The sequence below is a fragment of the Spea bombifrons genome, chromosome 7, assembly GCF_027358695.1.
Source record: "Spea bombifrons isolate aSpeBom1 chromosome 7, aSpeBom1.2.pri, whole genome shotgun sequence".
Lineage (NCBI taxonomy): Eukaryota > Metazoa > Chordata > Amphibia > Anura > Pelobatidae > Spea > Spea bombifrons.
The window spans coordinates 47,223,704-47,246,493 of NC_071093.1; the positions used below are offsets into that span (position 1 = coordinate 47,223,704).

The 22,790-nt window shown below is 55.7% G+C and overlaps 1 protein-coding gene across 1 annotated transcript; it reads right to left on the bottom strand.

Annotated features, from left to right (window-relative positions):
* Positions 1–142: 142 nt before the first annotated feature.
* On the bottom strand, positions 143–22,790 carry SRCAP (Snf2 related CREBBP activator protein). Its single transcript, XM_053472078.1, has 33 exons — positions 22,606–22,790; positions 21,380–21,532; positions 20,309–20,506; positions 20,037–20,222; positions 19,649–19,789; positions 19,131–19,353; positions 17,806–17,993; positions 17,111–17,183; positions 16,945–17,034; positions 16,738–16,842; positions 14,663–14,838; positions 14,398–14,575; positions 14,188–14,324; positions 13,884–14,053; positions 13,611–13,803; positions 13,339–13,475; positions 12,852–13,038; positions 12,332–12,501; positions 12,061–12,251; positions 10,836–10,988; positions 10,291–10,452; positions 9,937–10,191; positions 9,469–9,612; positions 6,619–9,314; positions 5,783–6,054; positions 5,277–5,479; positions 4,812–4,981; positions 4,424–4,620; positions 3,974–4,088; positions 3,750–3,875; positions 3,282–3,443; positions 2,466–2,549; positions 143–2,381 (listed from the first exon to the last, which is right to left on the bottom strand). The coding sequence occupies exons 2-33, from the start codon at positions 21,407–21,409 to the stop codon at positions 501–503; spliced, it is 9,393 nt and encodes a 3,130-aa protein (XP_053328053.1). The 5' UTR covers positions 21,410–21,532; positions 22,606–22,790; the 3' UTR covers positions 143–500.

A 22,790-nucleotide genomic window follows, 5' to 3' on the forward strand; every position in this document is an offset into this window, starting at 1 on the left:
GTTTCTCACAGGCAAAGCAAACAGGGGACTCCCGCAGGTGACACCCTAACTGCGCGCGTCTCTCAGGTGACACCCATCGATCTGCTCTCATTTAAAGAGCATGTTAGAAAGCAGCCCCAACAGAGGGCACATCAGGCTCTGCTCGTTTTACTTAACACTTTATTGTCATGAAAGAATTACAAGGACTCGTGCAGAAACACGGCCAAACATCTGCTCCCGGGCTCCGCATGCGGATCCACAGACCCCCGCTCCCACTCCACGGGCCCCATATCCCCAACACATTTTAACACAAACTCAGTTTCCCTCGGGCTTTTCTCCATCCTCTTGCATAGATTGTGGTTATTTCTCAGTTTTGGGGCCACAGGCCTGCAGAACACATTTGGGGCAGTGACTCCACAGAACCTGCCCCACCACGGCCAGGGGCAGCCAGTAGGAGTTCGTGTTGCCTGCACCTCCAGTGACTCGGGGTGAAACGCAGCCAGGTGACACCCGTCGCTCCCTCACGTCTTTGCTTTCCTGCCTCTGTGGCTGCTGGGAGAATTGTGAAGCGGGGGCAGCGGACGCAAGGAGCGAGTGTTACTGGCCGGGCTGGCTGTGAGGGAGCTTCGCAGGACACGCTCTGCTGGGGGACAAGGACGCTTCCTGCCCCCCACAGCTTGCCTTTCACTGGAACTGCCATGGGGAGAAGAGGAGGGCGGGCTGGGGGAGCCGACGGCGGGAGGCTTTCGCCTTTTTGTGGAAGGTCTCTCGTGAACTGGGACAGCCCGGGGAGAACGTCCTCTGGGGGTTTTAGGAGCCAAGCCGGGGCGTGGAGTGGTTTCGTGTGGCGTCTGGGTGGGCTGCAAACGGGTACTGGCACTACGCGTAAAAGGAGTCCTAACAGGCAGCTCCTCTGCCCCCGAGGAGGAGTCCGTGTCCGGAGGGGGATGCGAGTGCACTCTGTCCTTAGAAGTTCCAGTTTTCAATGGTTTACCCTTTTGCCTTACAGGGGTCCGTGTGACATGGGGGCTGGGGGACCTGTCCGGAGAACTGTCTGCTTTATCATTGTGCAAAGGACTAGCGACCCCTTTGGATGCGGAGGGCTTCGGTGGACGGCCACGTTTACGCTTTGATGGGGTTGGGGGCTCGTCCGCTCCACTGCTACCAGCACCTTCTTGAGGAATGTCTGAAGCAGCACTAGGAATGCTAACATCTGCAACGAGATGGCCATGTCCAGATATCGCAGACTCAGAATCCTCCTTGTGGTCAAGTCTAACAAGACTGGGAGTGGACACCGTGTCTGCGAGAGAGAGTGCGTCCGGTGCGGGACTCTCAGCAGCTGAAGTAACCACAGAAGTTACCGAACCATCTCTTCTTTTTGGAGGCCTTCCCCTCTTCCGTTTCTCGTTAGGAGAACCACTCTCGCTTTCGGAGTTAAATCTGGAGCGTGGCTTTGGACTGCCAGACACTCGGCTTCCCAACTCAGGAGAGGTTTCCTGGGAAGAAGATCCCATCTCGGGAGAGGACGAGACTGTAGGGAGAATATCAAGTGATGCAGGAGGAGGAGACTGATCTGTTCGCGCCTTCGGAGGTCTCCCTCTCTTTCTCTTTGGAGGGGGACTTCCAGTGTCTGAGGTTTCATCGGACTGGAGATCTGGAGGAGGACTTTGAGCTCCCCTCTCTGCCGCAGACCTCTGAGTTCTCCCACGGCTCTGGCGGTTAAGTGGACGATCCTGAACCACGGTAACCAGGCGCCCTGGCAGTCTTCTGAGCACCTTTGCGGTAGGGGAGCTGTCCCCAGCTCCAGCCAGCAGGATCTCACAGTCTGCAGTCACTTTCCTGCGTGGCGTGCGAGGTGCAATGCTTTCCTCCCCCTGGGAGACACAGATGGACGAGCTACTTACGGTGGTCACAACATTTGGCACAGGTTGTCTTTCAACATCTGAGACCACAGTCTCTCGTCCATAGTCCTCCTGTGTGGAGTCATCAACTTCAGGGTCGGCAATCTCCTGAGGTTGAGTAACGGGAGTTGTAGACTGTGGCAACAGATGCTCTGGCAGGGTCTGACTTTCCGACGAGCCACAGAAGACACTTGGATCCAGAAAGTCTCTGTCTGGTGGCTTTAACGGATCTTGTTGGAGAGTGTCGCCTTGAACACACTCTTGGACTAATGCGCTAGTCTCATGTACAACTGGGTTGTCAGCGTCCGCAGCATCAAGCAGTCGACCTCCGCGCAGTCTCTCACTCATACGGACACCAATACGCTCTCCTGGGGTCCTTGGAGGGGGAGGGGCTCGCACCTTGCGGACTTTCTTGGACTCCTCTTCCCACCTCTCTTCGGGATAATGTCCACCATCGTCTTTAGCCATATACAGGTCCTTTCGAGCAGCTTCTACTTGCTCCTATGAGAACAATTCATTCAGAAACTTAGCGACTGATGAAAAGATGCGATGAAGAAAGAGACAGGCAGATAAGATGTACAATACCTCTGCTTGTTTCAATTCCTCTCTGCTGACGTCTTCTAAAGAGGCCTCCAGATAATACATTGCGTACCTTTCAATGGGGGTCAGCTGTAAAAAAAGAGTCACGTCATGAAGTCACCCAGCCCAACATCCGCAAGACATCAGGAGCCCTCGGCTTTTCATCTTGCCTCGTCCCAATTTCCTGCCGCTATCCCCAATACCCCAGGCGTCTCCAAATACCCATCACCACCTAGCTTACATGTCCCTCATCAAAGCCAACTGAGCAACCAAGAGCCGAAGACTAAGCCGGTCATTCGGGGACCTGTCTGCGGTTCATTGTCCTGAACTCTTTCTTCTAGCATCCAGACTGCCCAACGAGTACAGATCTGTGTCTCTTGGGCCAAGATATGAGGGTTCAGACAGCCGCTCCTCGCTCTTAGAGAGCACCCTGTGTTTTTGGAAGTTACTCTGGGAGAAAATGTTTTTTTCTCTCAAATTCTGTATTTTTGCATTTTCCTTTTTTTATTTAAACTGTAGGTAAAAGTATTTAACATACTAAGGAAATCAGGATAACAGAATAATTGCTGCTGTTCATATTTAACACACTTATATCGTCTGCTTAATTATATTGGACATATTTAAGGAATATTTTCTTTATATCAAAGATTTTTAAGCCAAGGGCCATCACTTTTACCGACAATTTTAACAAACGGGAGGCCTTTATCATTCATAAATTTAAGGTTGCGCATCTCGTACTTCGAGCAGGAAAAAAGATTTATCCCAAACTAGAAAAAACGGGCTAAACGTATGCGACTCCTGCCACGCAGCAGCTGGGGTTACCTGCTCGACCAGCGCCGTTATCTCCTGCTCCACTCGGCTCTGCTCCTCTTCCTCCGGTTCTAGTGGCGCGTTTTCATTAAACTCTGCCAGATCCGCAACTTGTTCTGCACGGACCAGAGAGGCAGCAAGTTTGTCCTCCTCATCCTCGGCACCGCACAGGGCCTGCAAGAGAGATCCGCCGGAGATGAGAAACCCCCAGTCTCATTAACCAGTCCCCCCGTATTAAACACACAGTATAATGGCAACGCACCCACAGTACAGCCCCAAATCACGACCAATTCAACACACCGCCTGCCCATCGCAGAGCATTAGAGCGCATTGAGGCAAAGCGGGCAGCCGCTGGAGGTCCTCGTCTCAATCTAAGAGCGTAAGAAACCTGCCGGTGGCTTCTCGGTTATAGCAGTGCTGTGGCTGTAAGAGCGGCAGCGCATGTTAAAGAGCCAGGCTCAGTTTGTGGCAGTCTTGTACCTGTTCCAAGATTTGCGAGGTTCGCGCTGTGCCACCATCCTCTACGCTTCGTTCGGGAGAAGTGGCCGCTGCTTCGATCTCCTTGCTCGGTGCGTCCTCCATGTCAAACAGCTCGCGGATTGTTTGCTGGAAATCACGAGCGAATATATTAGTGTCTGGCCAGCGTGGTGCCATCTCGCAGGCAGAAAGACGCCATGACAGATTTTACAAGCAGCAGGACCAACCTGCTTAAAGTAGGCCGTGGTAAAGTTTCCTCCTTCGATCGCAAGGTCTCCGAGCATGCGCTTCTGCTGAGCCTTCTTCAGGATATTCTCCTCTACGGTACGGTCGCTCACAAGCCTACGAAGAGCCATCAAAGCAACATAAGCCAAGATGCTGCAGAACATGAGCCGCAGCGCAGGAAAAACACCAAATGGGGGAGAAGCAGAGACATGCGCATGCACCGACCGGCAAGGCCAACACACGCAGAGGCTGATGAGCCACGCAGCATTTGTATTCTCTTTGAAAGGCTGTACACAAGACGTGAGCTTATAACAGCATCCTGAGAGACAGTTCCTTTTAGACCGCTGCTTCAGCGATCGGCACAAGTAGCCGTAGCTGCAAACGACAGCAGTCTGTGACCGGGCAACATGCGCGCAACACGCTGGACTCGCCACGAGAAGCCGCGTGCTGACCTGTAAATGTGCACATCCCGGGTCTGCCCGATGCGGTGGCAGCGATCCTGAGCCTGGGCATCCATGGTCGGGTTCCAGTCGCTGTCGTAAAATATAACCGTATCTGCCCCCGTAAGATTGACGCCAACTCCTCCGCTGCGCGTGGAGAGAATGAAGCAGAAGATACGCCTGTCCATGTTAAAGCGCTCCATGAGGACCTGATACAGAGAGAGACGTCATTAGTGGAAGGGGAAGAGACGTATTATTGCCGTCTGCAGACCTCGGAGGTCCCCAAAGCTGTAAAAAGAATATGAGCTTCAGCTAGTCTCCATCAGGACCATTCGTGGAGACAGGGTTTATGGTGCGGCTCCAGGCGGCAACCGACTCTGTAGCTGCTTTATGAGGCTACCTGACGCTGTTCCACTCGCGTGGATCCATCAAGCCGCAGGTAAATGTGTCCGTGATAATTTAGGAACTGCTCCAGGACGTCCAACATCCGCGTCATTTGTGTGAAGATTAAGACTCTGTGGCCTCCGGACTTCAACTGACGCAGCAAACGGTCCAAAGTCTGCAGTTTCCCTGCAGGAAGAGACAAGACGTCAGGACAGACGGACATTACACCGACAGGACACGTCGGCCCCGGGGAAGTAAAACGGCGGCTGCTCAGAGTTTAGGCCAATCGAAGGGGATAGCCAGGGGCGCACGCTTAGCGACAACGCACCACTTTTCCAGGACAGTCCTGACATGTCGATGAGCCGGCTCAGAAATCCTTGCAGGAGCGGTCTTTCTGCAAACACCTCACCAAAACCCACCCAGGGGCCACACAGCGACAGCATATCAAGAACCCCCACGGCCGGCAGCTCCTTTTACTCACCACAATCATACTGGATGAGCCGCAAGTCGGGAAACTGCGTCCTCATGTTGGAAACAATCCGATGGAGGCAGCGCGTGCGCGGCGTCAGCTCCCTGTACAGGGTCTCTTTGAAGACAGACTCTTGCAGAAGCAGCGATGGCGGCGGGTGAGAGGTGTGCAGACTGATCAGAGGAGCCTCCACGGGAGGCATAGCGAAGATAAACCTGAAAACAGGGCAGAGGGGTTACTGACAGACTCCACAGCGGCAGAGGGACTCGTGCGGATCCCGCTATCCATCCAAACCAGGCGCTGCGCCCGTCTCAGAAGAGCCGCGTTCCATCGAAACAAAAAGAAACGGCGTCCGAGGCGCCAAACCCGGCTCCGAGCAGAAGAATCCCTGAGCTCTACGGCAGCATGAAAAGCTTCACATGCCTCTCGTGGTGTAACCCGCTCGCCCTCCACCGACTACGGCCAGAGGGGGATCTGGTTCTGGCGGATGGCGTGAAAGCCACGGTAACTCCGTATACCTGTCTACGAGCGGCTCCAGCTGCTCCAGCCGCTGCTGCGGGGAGAGGACGCTCTCTCTCAAGGCATCTGTCTGAAGCCAGTAATCGTAGAGATCCCGGGGCGCAGAACGGCCGCTCGCAAACCGACGGCTCCAATGGACATCAGGCAGGGTGCAGAACCGGAGAACCTCTGTGCCGTAGACCGGAGCAAGGCCGCAACGCTGCTCGTTCACTCTGAAGATCCTGTCCAAGCGCCCCACCTTCTGCCTGCGCCGCCGCTCCTCCACAGGCTCCTAAAACAAGCATTTAGAGCATGCATGAAACAAGCCCCACTGACACTACTCTCTGCTACGCGATTCCACACAAACACGCAGCGTGTTAACAGCCATGACTATGACCCTAAACCATACAGGCACACCAAACCCCGCAACCCTAATCCATACAGGAGGCTGGCAGCCATGACTACGACCCTAAACCATACAGGCACACCAAACCCCGCAACCCTAATCCATACAGGAGGCTGGCAGCCATGACTACGACCCTAAACCATACAGGCACACCAAACCCCACAACCCTAATCCATACAGGGGGCTGGCAGCCATGACTACAACACTAAACCATACAGGCGCACCACCAAACCCCACAACCCTAATCCATACAGGGGGCTGGCAGCCATGACTACAACACTAAACCATACAGGCGCACCACCAAACCCCACAACCCTAATCCATACAGGGGGCTGGCAGCCATGACTACAACACTAAACCATACAGGCGCACCACCAAACCCCACAACCCTAATCCATACAGGTAAAAATCCCTCCCTGCAACGTTTATCCCAGCCCTAGCGGCACTCACCAGATAGAATGGAGACCGGGGCGGCGGAGGCGGCTGCCGGCGGGTCCTAACAGAGGCAGGAACTGTAGTAGCACATGTTGAGCGGAAGCCGTCTGCGTCCAGCAACGTGTCCGCTTCTGCGGCTGTACTGAGAGTCACGCTGACAGAAGGAGGGCCAGCCACGGACAGAGATAATGGGGGATCCTGGATGGAGAGCGACACCGGGGCGGAAATGGCAGAGGACGTGGCGGTATTCGTCTGGTTCAGAGCGGCTGAGGATGATGATACAGGAGCTAAAACGGGGGTAACTAAGGAGATGGCACTAGTTGAAGCTGGGGTAGAGGCTAAAGAAGGAAGGACACTCTGAAAAGCAATGGAGGCAGGGGAGGCCAGGACAGGCAGGGGCGCAGAGGCAGGGGAGGCCAGGACAGGCAGGGGCGCAGAGGCAGGGGAGGCCAGGACAGGCAGGGGCGCAGAGGCAGGGGAGGCCAGGACAGGCAGGGGCGCAGAGGCAGGGGAGGCCAGGACAGGCAGGGGCGCAGAGGCAGAGGAGGCCAGGACAGGCAGGGGCGCAGAGGCAGAGGAGGCCAGGACAGGCAGGGGCGCAGAGGCAGAGGAGGCCAGGACAGGCAGGGGCGCAGAGGCAGAGGAGGCCAGGACAGGCAGGGGCGCAGAGGCAGAGGAGGCCAGGACAGGCAGGGGCGCAGAGGCAGAGGAGGCCAGGACAGGCAGGGGCGCAGAGGCAGAGGAGGCCAGGACAGGCAGGGGCGCAGAGGCAGAGGAGGCCAGGACAGGCAGGGGCGCAGAGGCAGAGGAGGCCAGGACAGGCAGGGGCGCAGAGGCAGAGGAGGCCAGGACAGGCAGGGGCGCAGAGGCAGAGGAGGCCAGGACAGGCAGGGGCGCAGAGGCAGAGGAGGCCAGGACAGGCAGGGGCGCAGAAGCAGAGGAGGCCAGGACAGGCAGGGGCGCAGAAGCAGAGGAGGCCAGGACAGGCAGGGGCGCAGAAGCAGAGGAGGCCAGAACAGGCAGGGGCGCAGAAGAGGCCAGGACAGGCAGGGGCACAGAAGCAGGGGCAGCCAACGACAGCAGGTGAGTTGATACAGTGACTGACGGTGATGGCAGACGAGCCACTGGTGAAGCTGCCAACGAGGGCAGGCGGGTAGGCGCTGTTGTAGTAGTGAGGGAAGGCAAGCAAACGGGTACAGAGGAAACTGGTGGGCGATTTAAAATGCTTGTCAAAGAAACAGAACGAGGGGCAGGCAAGGCTGGGGGGGCAGAGGTTGGAGGCTGAGGGGTACAAATGGGAGCTGCCAGCGTGGCTAAGGGAGCAGGGTCGCAGCCCGACGCCAGCACAGGGAGAGAGCTGGACGCAGACGTTGTTGCAAGTACCGGAATGGTGGTAGAGAGAGGGAGGGAGACGGAAAGCCTAGGCAAGGGGAGAGACAGGGACAAAGGTGCAGTATCTGAGCAAGCCAACAACGGAAGAGAGGCGGGTGCTGCCACAGCAGGCAGTAGGGCAGAAGGGGCAGTAGCCGAGGTGCTCATTGAAGGCAGCTGGGTAGACAACACAAGTGAAGGAAGAGTTTCAGGTGCTGAGGCGGCCAGCAAAGAGAAGGGAACAGAGATGGAAGCAGCGAGGGTAGGCAGTGGGAGAGGTGAAGGTGCAGCCAGAGCTTGTAGAGGGACTGGGGCCACAGGAGCAGGCAAAGGGGCTTGGGCAGGGAGCAGGGTGGGGGATACAGAAACCTGAGTAGGTGCCAATGCTGGGGTCATGGGGATAGCTGGGGCGAGACTTGGTGTCACAGGACTAGCAGGGGCCACAGGAACAGGGGGCTGGGTAAGGGTTGGAACAGAGACCACTGGGGAGTGGTGAACCAATGAGGAAAGGCCAGAAGCCAACAAAGTGGCCTGAGGAGCTGTTGAAGGCATGGGCGGCGGTGGCACAGAGGCCTGAGGGGCAGATATCGTAGCGGCTGGAAAAGGGGACGCTTGATGGGCGATTGGTGGAAGCGCATTAGCGCTGGCGTGAGTGTAGATGAGGGGGGTGCTAGCACCAGTGGTAGTGGGTAAAGGGGAGAGTGTGAGGAGAGACACCGGGCTGGTGAGGAAGCGAGCAGGCATAGAGCTGGTGGAGGCGGCAGAGTTTGCAAGAAGGGCAGGAACCAGGCTGAGGCTGTACGAGGAAGAGGTCAGTTTGGGTAAATTGACAGCGTGATTCGAGGAGGGACTGGGAGTCGGAGCACTGAGTGAGGGGCTGCTGCCGGAGCTGCTAGCAGGAACACATTGTGATAGGCTCTGAGTGTTAACGGACTCTTTGGGGTCTTGCGATGCTGCGCTTTGGGGTGGGGGAGCCCCATTTGGACCAATCCCATTTGAAGCAGCGCTGGCATCCAGGGTCGAGTCTTGAGTCACCAGTTGACAAGGGCTGCAATTAGAGAGGCCAGCGCTCTGCGCCGGAGAGCAGTTTGGAAGGACAGGACTCTGGGAGTGACTCGGGGGAGAGGAGCGGTGGTTGGTTATCTGAAGGGCAGCAGACGTGGCCGTGGTGAGAAGGCGTAGGGCCACGCCAGGTGAACCCTCTGCACCGAGGGCCACAGCATGATTGTTATGACTGGGAACAGGACTTGGAGCTTGACACGGGAATCTTGGTGCAGGGCTGGACACCATAAGAACAGAACTGGAAGCCAGCGAGACAGAAGAGGTGGCAACCACCGGCACTGCAGAAAAAACACAACACCTTATTACCACGCGCAGCCACGAGGTGCCGTCACTACAAGTCACACGACCCCCGCAGGCCCTTTACTCTCCGCTACGCGATGAGACAGATCGAGCAGCCATGATTTCTCATTAGTTACAGAGCCCTCCACATACCGCTTCTCTCCCCGATTCCAGCGCATGCGCTCGCGTTTTCGGTGAGCGTGGACTGTGCGACGCGTAGAAGAGGACGGGGTGGAGGGGCCGACGTCTCTCGAGCTGCCTGTCTCACCACAATCTTCACCAAGCCTGGAGCGGATACTGAAAGGAGAGGTGGTTAAGATAGAGGGGAAAGAGCAGAAGCGCTGGCGCTTTTTCACTTAGCGTGGACAAGCGGTTTATATCCTAGGAGGCAGAGAAAAGGAGCTTGCGTGCCTCTCCTCGTCCGCTTCGGAGAGCACATGCTGGTTCACAGGGACTCCTTTACTTTTGGGTTGCTTACCCCTCTTGCGTTTCGGACTTATACCCCTGCCCGTCTATTAGATATTTGCCCGTCTCCCATTAGTCGCCATCAGAGCCGAGGATTTCACATTTGCTATCGGGATTTGACCTTCGCAGTGCTAGCCACCAGTATTTTACACTTACCCTGCCCGGGTGGCGGAATGACTGATGCGCTCGCCGCAGGGATGCCGGCACCCGTCAGCAATGAGTGGGGCAGGGACTGCAAGGACACTGTCTGAACTCCAAGCTGGGCTGCCCCACTTCCCTGCCCCATCTGCGGAGAGACTGAGGGGGCCGACGCTGCAGCCTGCTGAGCCAAGGCCTGTATCAGAGCGAGCTGGGCCGGCTGGCTTAACAGATGGTGCTGACCCCCCGAAGACACCAAGTGAAGGACATTGCCTGCGAGACAAAGAACTCGTTAAAAGCCGCAGAGACGTTAACCGGACGTTACCAGCAAAGCCAGGCTCTGCCCGGTAATAGAGAGGCAAAGTGACTCACCCTGAACCGGTCGATGTTGCCCAGGGACCAGCTGTCTAACCTGAGCTCCACTCAGGGTGAGTTTTCCCCCATGTAGCTGCAGAGTGAGTGGCTTCGTGGCAGCAGGAACTTGAGGACGTCCACTCAGGGACGCCAACTGGGAGAGCGTGATGACTTCTCCAGCTGAGAGATCAACAGCGATCGGTTAGAGAGAAGCCCCATCTTAAAAAGTTCTATTTGAGGTTGTTAGGCTATAAACCAGAGGACAATTCAGGACTTCCTCTGGATTATACACTTATAAAAATCAACTCAAACCACCTGAAATAAACAAGGAGCGAATTGGCCCCTGAGCCCCTGCCATGAACGAGGTATTAGAAATCAGTCCTGGCGCTTTAAGGCTAGCGGCCAATAAACGGCCCACGTGAGGCCACCCGCTGGACACGCCGTCACGCCCCACACGCTTACGAACACGCCGCGTAAGGTCGCCTATCCCTCAAGCGGCAATAGCGGCGGGCCGGTCGGAACCAGAACCCCTGGAATCAAATCATTGCACTGGGAATACTCACATGGTAGTCTGGCCTGCATATCGGGGGTGAGGATGAGCCTCTGGGGGGCGCTGTGCCCAGGCTGGGACGCAGGCAGCGAGATGGGTTTCACCAGTCCTGCGGACATCGGACTCACAGATACGGGCCCAGGAGGAGACTGAACCACAGGGGCCGCTGCGGCGAGGGGAAACACAAAAGCAGCATGTATTAGCGGCGGCTCGTCCTACCAATCCAAAGACCAACGATCACTGGAAGGAGTACCTGCGGGGGTTCTTTAACCCCTTAACACTCCCACGGACGTAGTAGTATATTATATATATATATCCACATACATACATATATAGATACACATGCTCTATACATCCCAATCAGCCAACATCATATACAATGTGATGGAAATAACACGGATAATCTCATTATCATGGCGCCTGTCGGGGGGGGGATATATTACGCAGCGAGTGGACATTTCATCCCCGAAATTGTTGCGTTAGAAGCAGGAAAAAGGGACACCGTAAGGATCTGAGCGGCTTTGACGAGGGCCAAAACGTGATGACTCGACAACCGGGTCTGAGCAACTCCAAAACTGCAGCTCCTGTGGGGGGTCCCCGTCTGCATCTACCAAAAGGGGTCCAAGGAAGGAAAAGAGACGGGCGGCCGAGGCTCATTGATGCGTGTGTGCGCGTGTCGCGAAGGCAGGTCCGTGGGGCCAGAGCCAACAGATGAGCAACTGCTGGTTCTGATACAAAGGCGTCAGAACACACAGAGCATCGCAGTTTGTTGCCGCAGACCAGTCAGGGAGCCCATGCTGTCCCCTGCCGAAAGCGCCTACAATGGGTACGTGAGCACCAGAACCGGCCCCCGCAGCGATGGAAGAATGTGGCCGGTCTGATGAATCACGTGGATGGACGGGTGCATGTGGCACCAAGAGGGAAGGCGGCAAACCGGTGGCGGAGGCAATGTGATGCTTTGGGCAATGTCCTGCTGGGAAAAGCTTGGGTCCTGCCATTCATGCGGATGCGACGCGTACCACCTATCTTAACATCGACGCAGACCATGAAACACGGAAACGGGAATCGCGATTTAACAGGGAAAACGGTAAACAGCTACAGGATTTAGTAGGAAAAACCAATGGCCGTGAAAGGGTCAATTTACAGATTAGGTGCATTAAGAGCAAAACTTGCATCCGCCTTATCAAAGACGGTCTAAAAACATGAAGGTGGTCCCCGAGCGACGACCCTCGGCTCACCTGGCACAGACACTTGGTGTTGAACGGGTCCGGAGGCTCCGGCTGCCGCGGTAGGAACGGGAGGCAATGAGGCTGGAGGCTGCTGAGGAGGAGAAATCGAGGACGCCTGCGCCGGAGGCTTCTGCACCGGACGGGAACTGTTCACCACAACCACCGTGCGAGGGTCAGGCTTAGCGACCGGCTGGTGCATCCTAACACAGGGTCATAACGTGAGAACCGCTCCGAACCACAACCCCACAGAGACCCTCGCCCGGCACAGGCTTTTACTTACCGGTTCACCTTCATCCTGAGGGGCCGCGGCCGCGGGGGAGGCTCAGGAGAGTCTGCGATCTCCTGGATTAGGGAGCGAGTGGGCTTGTACTGTGGCAAGAAAACGTCGCTCTCGTAGCGACTCACGCGGCCTTCCAAGCCGATCAGATCAAACATGGACATCTCCACATGCTGCGGGGGCAAAACAAGGATGGAAGTTAACATTGCAAGAGCCCCACAGGTAAGCGGCTGCCCCAACGCGTTCCCCGCAAGCTCCCTGAAATAACCTCATCTACAAACCAGTTCCAAAATCCACTCTCAACCAAAGACGAATGCTGGCCGCCCCATGCTCACGGCCCCTTTACCTGGCCCACGGCCAAGCTGATAAATTGCCACCATCCCTCCCGATCGTGTGACAAGTCAATAAACCTTCCGTCATAGTAACAGCAGCCAAGGTTTATACTTTTACCAACCCCGCTGTGTAAGCTGAAAAAATACCCCCTCCCATCCATTGCCCCCCCCATACGGTGCCCTGTACCTGCCTGAAGAGGATGGCGCTGCAGAGCCCGCAGTACCAGGGAAGGAACGCTGTAGCAGATGGTGCTGGTTATGAAAGGAGAGTGGATCGGACGCGGGTCAAACAGGTTGGGATGATTACAAACCTTACGCAGCTGCATAAGGATGTTAATCACACTCATGAAGTGACCACTCGCCAGAGTCTCCCTCGTCCTGCAAAGGGTTACAGAAGCGTAAGAAATGCGCCCTCGAGCATGGCAGCCACGTAAAGCTGAGAAACGAGTTACCAACATGAACAGGAAGGGGAACTTGTGGCCATTCCTCTGGGGCGTGACCGGGTTGTGGCCATTCCTCTGGGGCGTGACCGGGTTGTGGCCATTCCTCTGGGGCGTGACCGGGTTGTGGGCCCGTTGTAAGAGGAACCAGTAACAATTCTATGGGCCGCCTTCGGCGGTGAACCGGGACATAAACCACCGGCTGTAATAGCGCATCACGCGCAGCCTTCATACTCACGCTGCCTGTGCCATGAAGTCATCGTAGAGGAAGCGCTGCCGCTTGGACAGTCGGCAGTAGATGACGTGCTCGTATTTCTTGGGCATTTGTTTTTCCACATCTGCCTTAATCCTGCGCAGAAGGAAGGGCCGCAGCACCTGTAGGGAAGCAAAGAACGCGGTACATAGCGAGCCACACAGATGGCGTTATTCCCGAAACAAATTCTTCAGAGGTTTTATCCGCCGGGGTCGTTCCGCGTCAGACTAAAGACGGGGACCGCTCGCTCCTCTCACCTTATGCAGCCTGCGCACCAAGCCTTCGTTGTACTCCTGGCTGCCCTCGATCATGCCGGTGAGAGGATTAGAAAACCACTCCTTAAACTCTCGGTGTGACTGGAAGACGTGCGGCATCAGGAAGTGCATGAGAGACCATAACTCCATCAGCGAGTTCTGCAGGGGGGTCCCAGTGAGGAGCAGCCGCCTCTGACTAAGAGGAAGAAACCGCTCAGAGTATTTCCAACAGCACAAAACGTAACATGCCGGCAATCCGGGGGGTTCTAACCTCACCTGTTGAAATTGAGGAGACTTTGCCAGCGCTGAGACTTGAAGTTCTTGATATTTTGGGCTTCGTCCAAGATAAGGTAGACCCAGTTCTTCCTGCGGAAGGCCTGGTGATCTTGCAGCACCAGTTTGTAGGAGGTGATGCAGACATGGAAAGCATTAACCTTCGTCCAGCCCTGAGGGGGACAGACCGATCAGGCCACGGATTCCCAAACTGTGACTCTCCTAGAGAGAGCAGGTCCAGTAGTGTGTATGTAACATACTCATGAATGTAAACATCTACAGTGGAAGGTCGGATTCCATCCCTCACCTGTCTCTTAAGCTTGCGCTCTTTCTGAGATCCGTAGTACGTGAGAATTTTGAAGCTTGGACACCATCTTTTCAGTTCCATCTCCCAGTTCAAGATGACACTAGTTGGGACAATAATCAGATGAGGGCCCCAGTTACCTGTGGATAAAACCAGTTGATGTAGTCATATGTCCAGATTTATCTCCCTCTCTACCCCAGACACAAGTCTTACCTCTCTCGCATGCCAGGTGAGCCAACAAAGAGATGGTTTGGATGGTTTTTCCGAGGCCCATCTCATCTGCCAGGATGCCATTTAGCTTCTTTTCATACATGGTCACAAGCCACTCCAGCCCAATGTGCTGATATTCACGCAGGTCCCCACGGAGGAGGAAAGGAACAGCTGTTTTAACCTTAAATGACACAGAAATCAAAGGTCACCCACGCAAACATCAAGTACCGTGAAGAAAGCGTGACGGGCGCCATTGCTTCTCTGGTACCTGGGTGGTGGCCAGGGTGTAGCCTTTTGGTTGTAGAGACTCCGCTGTGGCTGCGATGTCTGTGATCTCCTTCTTGGGTTCCTCCGGATGTATCGGATCAACCCCAAAATCCTCCTCTGACTTTAGGAGACACTCAACACCTTCTGATTCCGAGTCCGAAGATTCCCCAGAGGAGCCTGTCCGAGAACAGCACACCAATCACGCCAACTTACAAACAATTCCAAGCGCCCGCACGCCAAATCATGGAGTCACTGGTTGCTATGGTGATAAGGCTGCTTTCTGCCATTTATATTGCATTCATTGCACTGTTTAGTGTAGGGACGAAACTGATAAGTCGATTTTATCGACAAAGAGGAGGGTTTTTTCGAAGCAAATAGAGGTCGAAATGGAGGTCGGATAACACCCCCCGCTGCGCTGCAGGAGACCCGGATCCTTGCGATGCGCCCCGACAGCCTCTGCTTCTGCCCTCCACTTCCGCCAGGGCTTCTAGGACTGAGCACCGGCATCACATGACCTTCCAGTGCTCAGTCATAGAAGCTCTAGCGAAAGTGCCGGCAAGCAGGGGAGTTCACCGGCTGCCCCCACTGGACAGCAAGGATTATGGGATAGGGGGCATAATGAATATCGGGGGGGTTGTGTAAGGCATACCAGGGGCATAGTGGCTTATAGGGAGGTGTGACGGACCGACCAGGGACCTCAGGTTGTCCCTCTCCACCAGGAGCGACTTCTCCCTTCAGGACAATAGTTCCCCGCAATCCGTAGGCAATATCCCCAAGCAAAGTAAAGGCATATCGCTATCTGGTACCCAAATAACCAGGCAAGACTAGTCTTCAGGTACAACAAGAGGCGAACTGATTTTAGACACAGACGGCTGGAAATATCCAGCAAAGCACACATTAACATAAAACAAGATACTGGGATACAAACCGCCCCCTTAATCTGCCTCCCAGAGACAACAGGGGCAGTAACGGGATTAACAATACAAAAGGACACAGACGCCACTAATATAAGGAATACACATTGTCATGATTAGATTATCTCCCAGACCTCAGTGTGCTGTGTAAACGGTTAGGAAATAAAGCAATAATAAAATACATTTTTATTACTAACACACAAAAGGATAACAATAACTGAGGGGTAGGGTGACTCTAGGAACCCATGGCACGGAGGCTTTTGTGACAGGAGGTATAGAGCATATAGGGATATAAGGCATATCTGGGGGGCAGAGTGGCACATCTGGAAGTGGAGTGGCATATAGGGGGATATAAAGAATATCAGGGGGGGCACAGTGGCATATAGGGGGATATTAAGGCATATCAGGGGGGCAGAGTGGCAAATCAAAGGAAATAAAAACAAGAAGTGTGTTCATGCACCTTTAAAAGACAGCTTTTATTATGTCAGTAAAATAAGAGAATTAGGGAAATGCCATTGTGAGAGATCAAAGGGTTAATAACACAATGTAAATGTTAAGTTTTTTTATTCTCATGTTGATTACCTTATTTTAAATAAAATCTGCATATAGTTTTTTTATCCGATTTAATAATCGTTAATTGCAGCCCTAGTTTAATGCAGAGTAACACAAAGCGCAGAGCTTCAAACAACGCCTATCCGTAACAAACGCCTTAAAGCCGCGTTCTCGCCGCCGCTGACCGTTGCGTCAGCGAAGGCATCGGCAGCTTGTGTTCATTCTAAAGTACAAAGATTTTCTCTGCTAGATGCCGAGCGGCTTCCATATAGAAAGCGGACAGGGAGAGGCACAGAGACAGCATGCGCAGAGCATAGCCCAGTCACAGGACCAAGGCCGATGTGTTACTGATCAACATGAATGCAGCCCCCCAAAGAAAGAACGCGGCAGACTCTGCCCAAACGCAAGCATTTACCGGCAAGCCATTCCCTCAGAGGTCAGACTGTCCAACACGTACAAAGAATCCCCCTGAATGGAATACACAATTACCTGCAGCCCCACCGGCCCGTGTCACGGCACACGGCGAAGCCCTTTAAATCATTTCCCAGCGGTCCGCACACCCCGCGGTGCCGCCAGGGGCCGCGCCAGTACCATTTCCACGCTTACTTACCGGATGTCTGATCAGAGCCGTGACTCTCGCCATCCGGATCCCGCGTCTCCTCCTCAGGATGGACCCACGAGTACTTCTTCAGCAGATCTTCTAGAGACATTTCCCCTGCGAAGAACACGCAAGAAACATGAGCCAAACAATCGAGGACACAAAGAAAACCGACGCGGATCCTGCAGTCACCTACCACCTGCCCCCGGATGCACTCACCTTCTCTGGCCAACTGATCCAGTTCCTCTGTGTGATCCTGTTGCCCCTCGAGTTCTTCCTGCGCGGCTATAGTCTCCTCCTCATCCTCCGCTACAGACACAGAGAAAACGGTTAGCAGAATGTTACTGGGACGCTGTGAACGCTGGGCAGCCGGGCAGCAACGCACCCTCCTCCTCATTCGCTGTGAATTCATCATCATCTTCGTCTGCTTCTGGGGTCACACGACGAGGGGCCGCTTTCTGTAAAAAGGTTAGGATGAAAGTTAGCAGTAAGAAAACGGAGCTCGAAGCCGCGCCAGCGGACAACATGCCTAACCGCATTTCTGCCCCGAGCTAGGGACAAAAAAGGGACAAAAACAAAAAAAGGGATAAAAGGGATTTTTGTTCAGTTCATGCAAAACAGCCAAGACTCGCGTCGTGCGAGTAGATACAGAAAAAGCTTTCTGTAACGAGTGTCTCTCCTTATACAACGCGGCACCGAGGGGCCGGGGCGCCATGTTACTGTACAGAGAGCATTCTCTGGCACCAGCTACCAAATCCAAGCCTACAAACCAAGGCAAGGACCTGTTTTTTAGTGCCCGCCTGCCCGTTACATGCCTATCCTCATCAGGCACGACCCGTTAATCAGTGCCCGCCTGCCAGTTACATGCCTATCCTCATCAGGCACCGTTCCGTTATTTGTGTGCCCGCCTGCCAGTTACATGCCTATCCTCATCAGGCACCGTCCGTTATTTGTGTGCCCGCCTGCCAGTTACATGCCTATCCTCATCAGGCACCGTCCGTTATTTGTGTGCCCGCCTGCCAGTTACATGCCTATCCTCATCAGGGTAAAATATTTGAGTAGAGCCCCCTGGACTAATACCTCTAGGTCCTCCTCCTCGAGGATCTCGGGGGGGAGGCTCTGAAGCAGCTCCTCTAAGGGAACTTCACTTTCACGTTTCAGGAGCTCAATCTCTAGCCTGTGGCTCTCGGCATCGTGTCCGTCCTGCTGCTCCTCCATCTCGATCGTCTCCTCATCATCCTCCTCTTCATGAGGCAGAAAATCGTCATCTGCCAGAGAAATAGAAGTCTCATGAAAACCTCCTCACCTCAGCCAGGGACTGCACAATGATCCCCGGGAGGGATAGCAGGGATGTTCGTTCGTTCATTCATTCATAGCCCATACAGCGAGAGCCGAGTAAACATGCACAACACCAACATGCCACGTGATGAGTCTTTAGCGACAGCCCCGGAGCGTCGTGCGAGTAGATACAGAAAACGCTTTCTGTAACGAGTGTCTCTCCTTATACAACGCGGCACCGAGGGGCCGGGCGCCATGTTACTGTACAGAGAGCATTCTCTGGCACCAGCTACCAAATCCAAGCCTACAAACCAAGGCAAGGACCTGTTTTTTTAGTGCCTGCCTGCCCATTACACGCCTATCCTCATCAGGCACCGACCCGTTACTTCAGTGCCTGCCTGCCCGTTACATGCCTATCCTCATCAGGCACCGACCCGTTACTTCAGTGCCTGCCTGCCCGTTACATGCCTATCCTCATCAGGCACCGACCCGTTACTTCAGTGCCTGCCTGCCCGTTACATGCCTATCCTCATCAGGCACCGACCCGTTACTTCAGTGCCTGCCTGCCCGTTACATGCCTATCCTCATCAGGCACCGACCCGTTACTTCAGTGCCTGCCTGCCCGTTACATGCCTATCCTCATCAGGCACCGACCCGTTACTTCAGTGCCTGCCTGCCCGTTACATGCCTATCCTCATCAGGCACCGACCCGTTACTTCAGTGCCTGCCTGCCCGTTACATGCCTATCCTCATCAGGCAGCGACCCGTTATTTCAGTGCCCGCCTGCCCGTTACATGCCTATCCTCATCAGGCAGCGACCCGTTATTTCAGTGCCCGCCTGCCCGTTACATGCCTATCCTCATCAGGCAGCGACCCGTTACTTCAGTGCCTGCCTGCCCGTTACATGCCTATCCTCATCAGGCAGCGACCCGTTATTTCAGTGCCCACCTGCCCGTTACATGCCTATACGCATCAGCCTGACACTGGCTCTTCCTGCAGATACGCTGCTGGCTTTTAAGGTCCAGGTCTTGCCGCAGGCACATCCAATGCATCAACCATAACATTTCATGGAAATATCCACTCAAACGGCATCTAACATCCTACACCCAACGCAGCCAGACGCTCACCTTCTCTTGGGCAAACCGAAGGAGCGGGACTGGTCCCCAAGGAGCCCCCTTGTGAAGAGCCAATGCAAGAGGAACTGGTTTTGCTGGCAGGAAGAGCTTCACTGAGACTCTGGCTCAAAAGGTCCGAGTATTTTTCAGTCTGACCAACAATGAAATCTAACTGGAGGTCAAGAGCTTTCTTCCGCTTCTCCTCCAGACGAGACTGCTGCTTAAACTGAACCACCTGATTAAAAAAAAAAAAAAGAGACAGGCAGAAAACGCTGTCAACAGACACAGGGGAGAAGAGAACGCCCAAGCCCTAACCGTAGTAAAGGAGTCCATCACCCTTCTTCTGGACACGTACATGCCGAGACGGTCACTGCAGACCATTGACAGCCTGCCGGTGTCACTCACACAGGAATAGATAAATGCACGAGAGCTTCCGGAAAGTTCCGAGCCTCTGATTACAAAGCGAGTGACGTGGCCCAAGAGGACGGCGAACCTTCCGGAGATGGTTAGCAGCGCACAAAATCAAATACCTTCTCCACATTACTCCAGAACTGGCGCACTTCCTTGGCGATGGAGTTGGCGATACGGCGGAGCTTTGCCTGCTCCTCCCGCCGCGCTCGCTCCTCCTTCTGCTTCAGCTCTTCATGATGTCGCGCGACCATGCGCACCACCTACAGGGTTAAAACCATTGTTAGAATTTAAGCACCCCTGCGACCCCCGACACTCTACCCATGAAAGCCCCTCATGGCAGGCGCCTCGCAACCAGCGACACATGCTGTACATAAGAAGCCTGCAGCCCATCACATGAGCTCCCCCTCTAAACGCATTTCGGCCCCCCGCAGCCCCGCCACACATTACAGGGCAGAGCACCCGGTGCTGATCTCCATTCCACCGACACGTCTGCCATGTTTGCCTCACCTTCCTCGCCACCCCCCTCTTCCAGCGACGTTCTTGCCCAAAATCTGCTGAAAGCCACTGCATCTCTTCACACAGATAGTCCCAGTGAACCTTGGGCCTGGTGGGCTCGGGGACCTTGGAGAGACGCCGAGGAGTCCAAAAGCCCTCTTTGCGTAATTCAGCGATCCGATTCTCAATCTCGGCTTCCTAAAAAAACAAAACCGCCAGGATGAAGTCCCGGAATTAGAGCGGCTCCACCGGCAAACACCGGGCCGGGGCGAGGCGAGACTCACGTGCTTGGCTTGTTCCGCAATCTCTGTGTGACTGTCCCATTTCTGTCCCGATGGCGTGTCCTGCTGGGACCCATCCAATACATCACAAGTGGGCGACCCGGGGGCCGCTTCCCCCATTTCACCAGAGAGGTCAAAGGGGGATAAATCCCCACTGGAGCCGGGAGACATGGGGTTACTGCCCGTCATTCTGTGAGAGGCCTGCGGGAGCGGAAACCACGAGTGAGAGAGATCTCTCCAAGGATGAGAATTCACAGCGCGGGGCGTCACGCAGGGAGACATCCCGCTGACATCATACATGTATTATATTTATAACTGAACACGCTTAATATATACATCTATGCACACGCTCAGCACCAGCAACCCCCCCCCAGACTAGCGAACGTCAGACGCCCCCTGCCCCCCCCAGACTAGCGAACGACAGACGCCCCCTGCCCCCCCAGACTAGCGAACGACAGGCGCCCCCCCAGACTAGCGAACGACAGGCGCCCCCTGCCCCCCCAGACTAGCGAACGTCAGACGCCCCCTGCCCCCCCAGACTAGCGAACGTCAGACGCCCCCTGCCCCCCCAGACTAGCGAACGTAAGGCGCCCCCTGCCCCCCCAGCCTAGCGAACGTCAGGCGCCCCCTGCCCCCCCAGCCTAGCGAACGACAGACGTCCCCTGCCCCCCCAGCCTAGCGAACGACAGACGCCCCCTGCCCCCCCAGCCTAGCGAACGACAGACGCCCCCTGCCCCCCCAGCCTAGCGAACGACAGACGCCCCCCCAGCCTAGCGAACGACAGACGCCCCCTGCCCCCCCAGCCAAGCGAACGACAGACGCCCCCTGCCCCCCCAGCCTAGCGAACGACAGATGCCCCCTGCCCCCCCAGCCTAGCGAACGACAGATGCCCCCTGCCCCCCCAGCCTAGCGAACGACAGACGCCCCCTGCCCCCCAGCCTAGCGAACGACAGACGCCCCCTGCCCCCCCAGCCTAGCGAACGTCAGACGCCCCCTGCCCCCCCAGACTAGCGAACGTCAGACACGCCCCCCCAGACCCATACTGACTGCTCCACAAGCACCACCATGACGGACCTGCAACTCCCGGACAGGACAGGACTGCATAGCGGACTCCTCTCTCTTCTGGGGCTCCTGCGAAGGACCGGAGACGTGCCGCAGTGCATGCTGGGAAACTGTCTCATTCTGAGCCAGACTGTCTCGTCTCCTGACTCCTCACCGTCCCCGAACCTGGAACAGAAACGGACACCTTGCCATGAAGACACGGCCCCCGGCGAGGAGGATCCCGTCAGCTCCCTTCACTCATAGAAACATCCGAACGGCGGGGCCCCGGAACACATTTCAGCTGACCCCCCCGGGCACAGGAATCAGAACAGCCATCATGGGGGCATCATGGGGGCAATGCCCTGAATGCCAACATCTCTCCAAGAAGCGGCGCGGTCGGAGTCAGGCGCCAAAACCGGCCAATGGGACCGCTGGGGGCGCCTGATTGGTATTACCGCCAGTGCCCCCCCCCAACGTCAGCGAGCTCTGTGTAAACGGGATGCTGGGTACCGGTCATCAAATACAGCGACAAAGGCGCTCGCCGGTCACCGGCAGACCCCGACAGAAAGCGCCTCAGAGAAAGAATTTGCAGCAAGCGGCAAACCCAGAGCAGAACGGCAACCGCCGGGAAACCCGGCACAAACTGCCCCCCATCCCCCGGGGAAACCCCCGGATACCTGGCACAAACTGCCCCCCCTCTCCCAGGATACCAGGCACAAACTGCCCCCTTTCGTGGGCAAGCACCCGGATACCAGGCCCAGACTTCCCCCATTCCCCAGCACAAACTGCCCCCTTCCCCGGGCAAGCCCAGGATACCCGGCACAAACTCCCCCTGGATACCCCACACAAACCCCCCCAGTGACCCTCTATACCCCTTGGCATCCCCCTCGGTAAACTCCTGGATACCCTTTAACCCCCCATGACCCTGTATAACCCCCCAGAAAATCATTAATTACCCTCAAATGAAACTCTGTGTAACCCCCATCAGATACCCCCAATAACATTGCATAATTTCCGGTACCCCATAACCCCCGCCAGAAACCCCCCAGATAGCCCGTACCCTGCGGTAACCCCGGTACCTCCTACCCTGGATAAACCGTTATAAGCCCCAGATATCCTGTACACCCCCTGTACCACTACCACCCCGAATAACCCTCAGCCAGCGACACCCCGCGCTTCTGCCCACGCTCCCTGACAGCCGGTGCCGCCCGCCGGAGGGGTGGTGACCCGCTCCGCCCGCCATCTTGTTTCGCGCTCACCTGCTGCAGCTCAACAAATACAATCCAGCGCCATCCGCGGCCGGGAGAGTTGAGGTTGCGTGTCCGGGGCCCAGTTCCACTCTGGTGGCCCAGGGGCTGACCAGATCTTCGGCTATTGGAGGAATCACTCGGGCGGGAGGAGACTCCGCAAACAGCGGTACCGGAGCCGGCGCTCAGTGCGCAAA

What these genes read in the sequence shown, in the direction of transcription:
- SRCAP (XM_053472078.1), bottom strand. Translation starts at nt 21,409, where the DNA reads ATGCAGTCCTGTCCTGTCCGGGAGTTGCAG. An exon ending in GTCCTGTCCGGGAGTTGCAG is followed by an intron (nt 20,507 to 21,379) that starts GTCCGTCATGGT and finishes CCGCTCCCGCAG; the next exon opens with GCCTCTCACAGAATGACGGG. An exon ending in CCTCGCAAATCTTGGAACAG is followed by an intron (nt 3,444 to 3,749) that starts GTACAAGACTGC and finishes TCTCTCTTGCAG; the next exon opens with GCCCTGTGCGGTGCCGAGGA.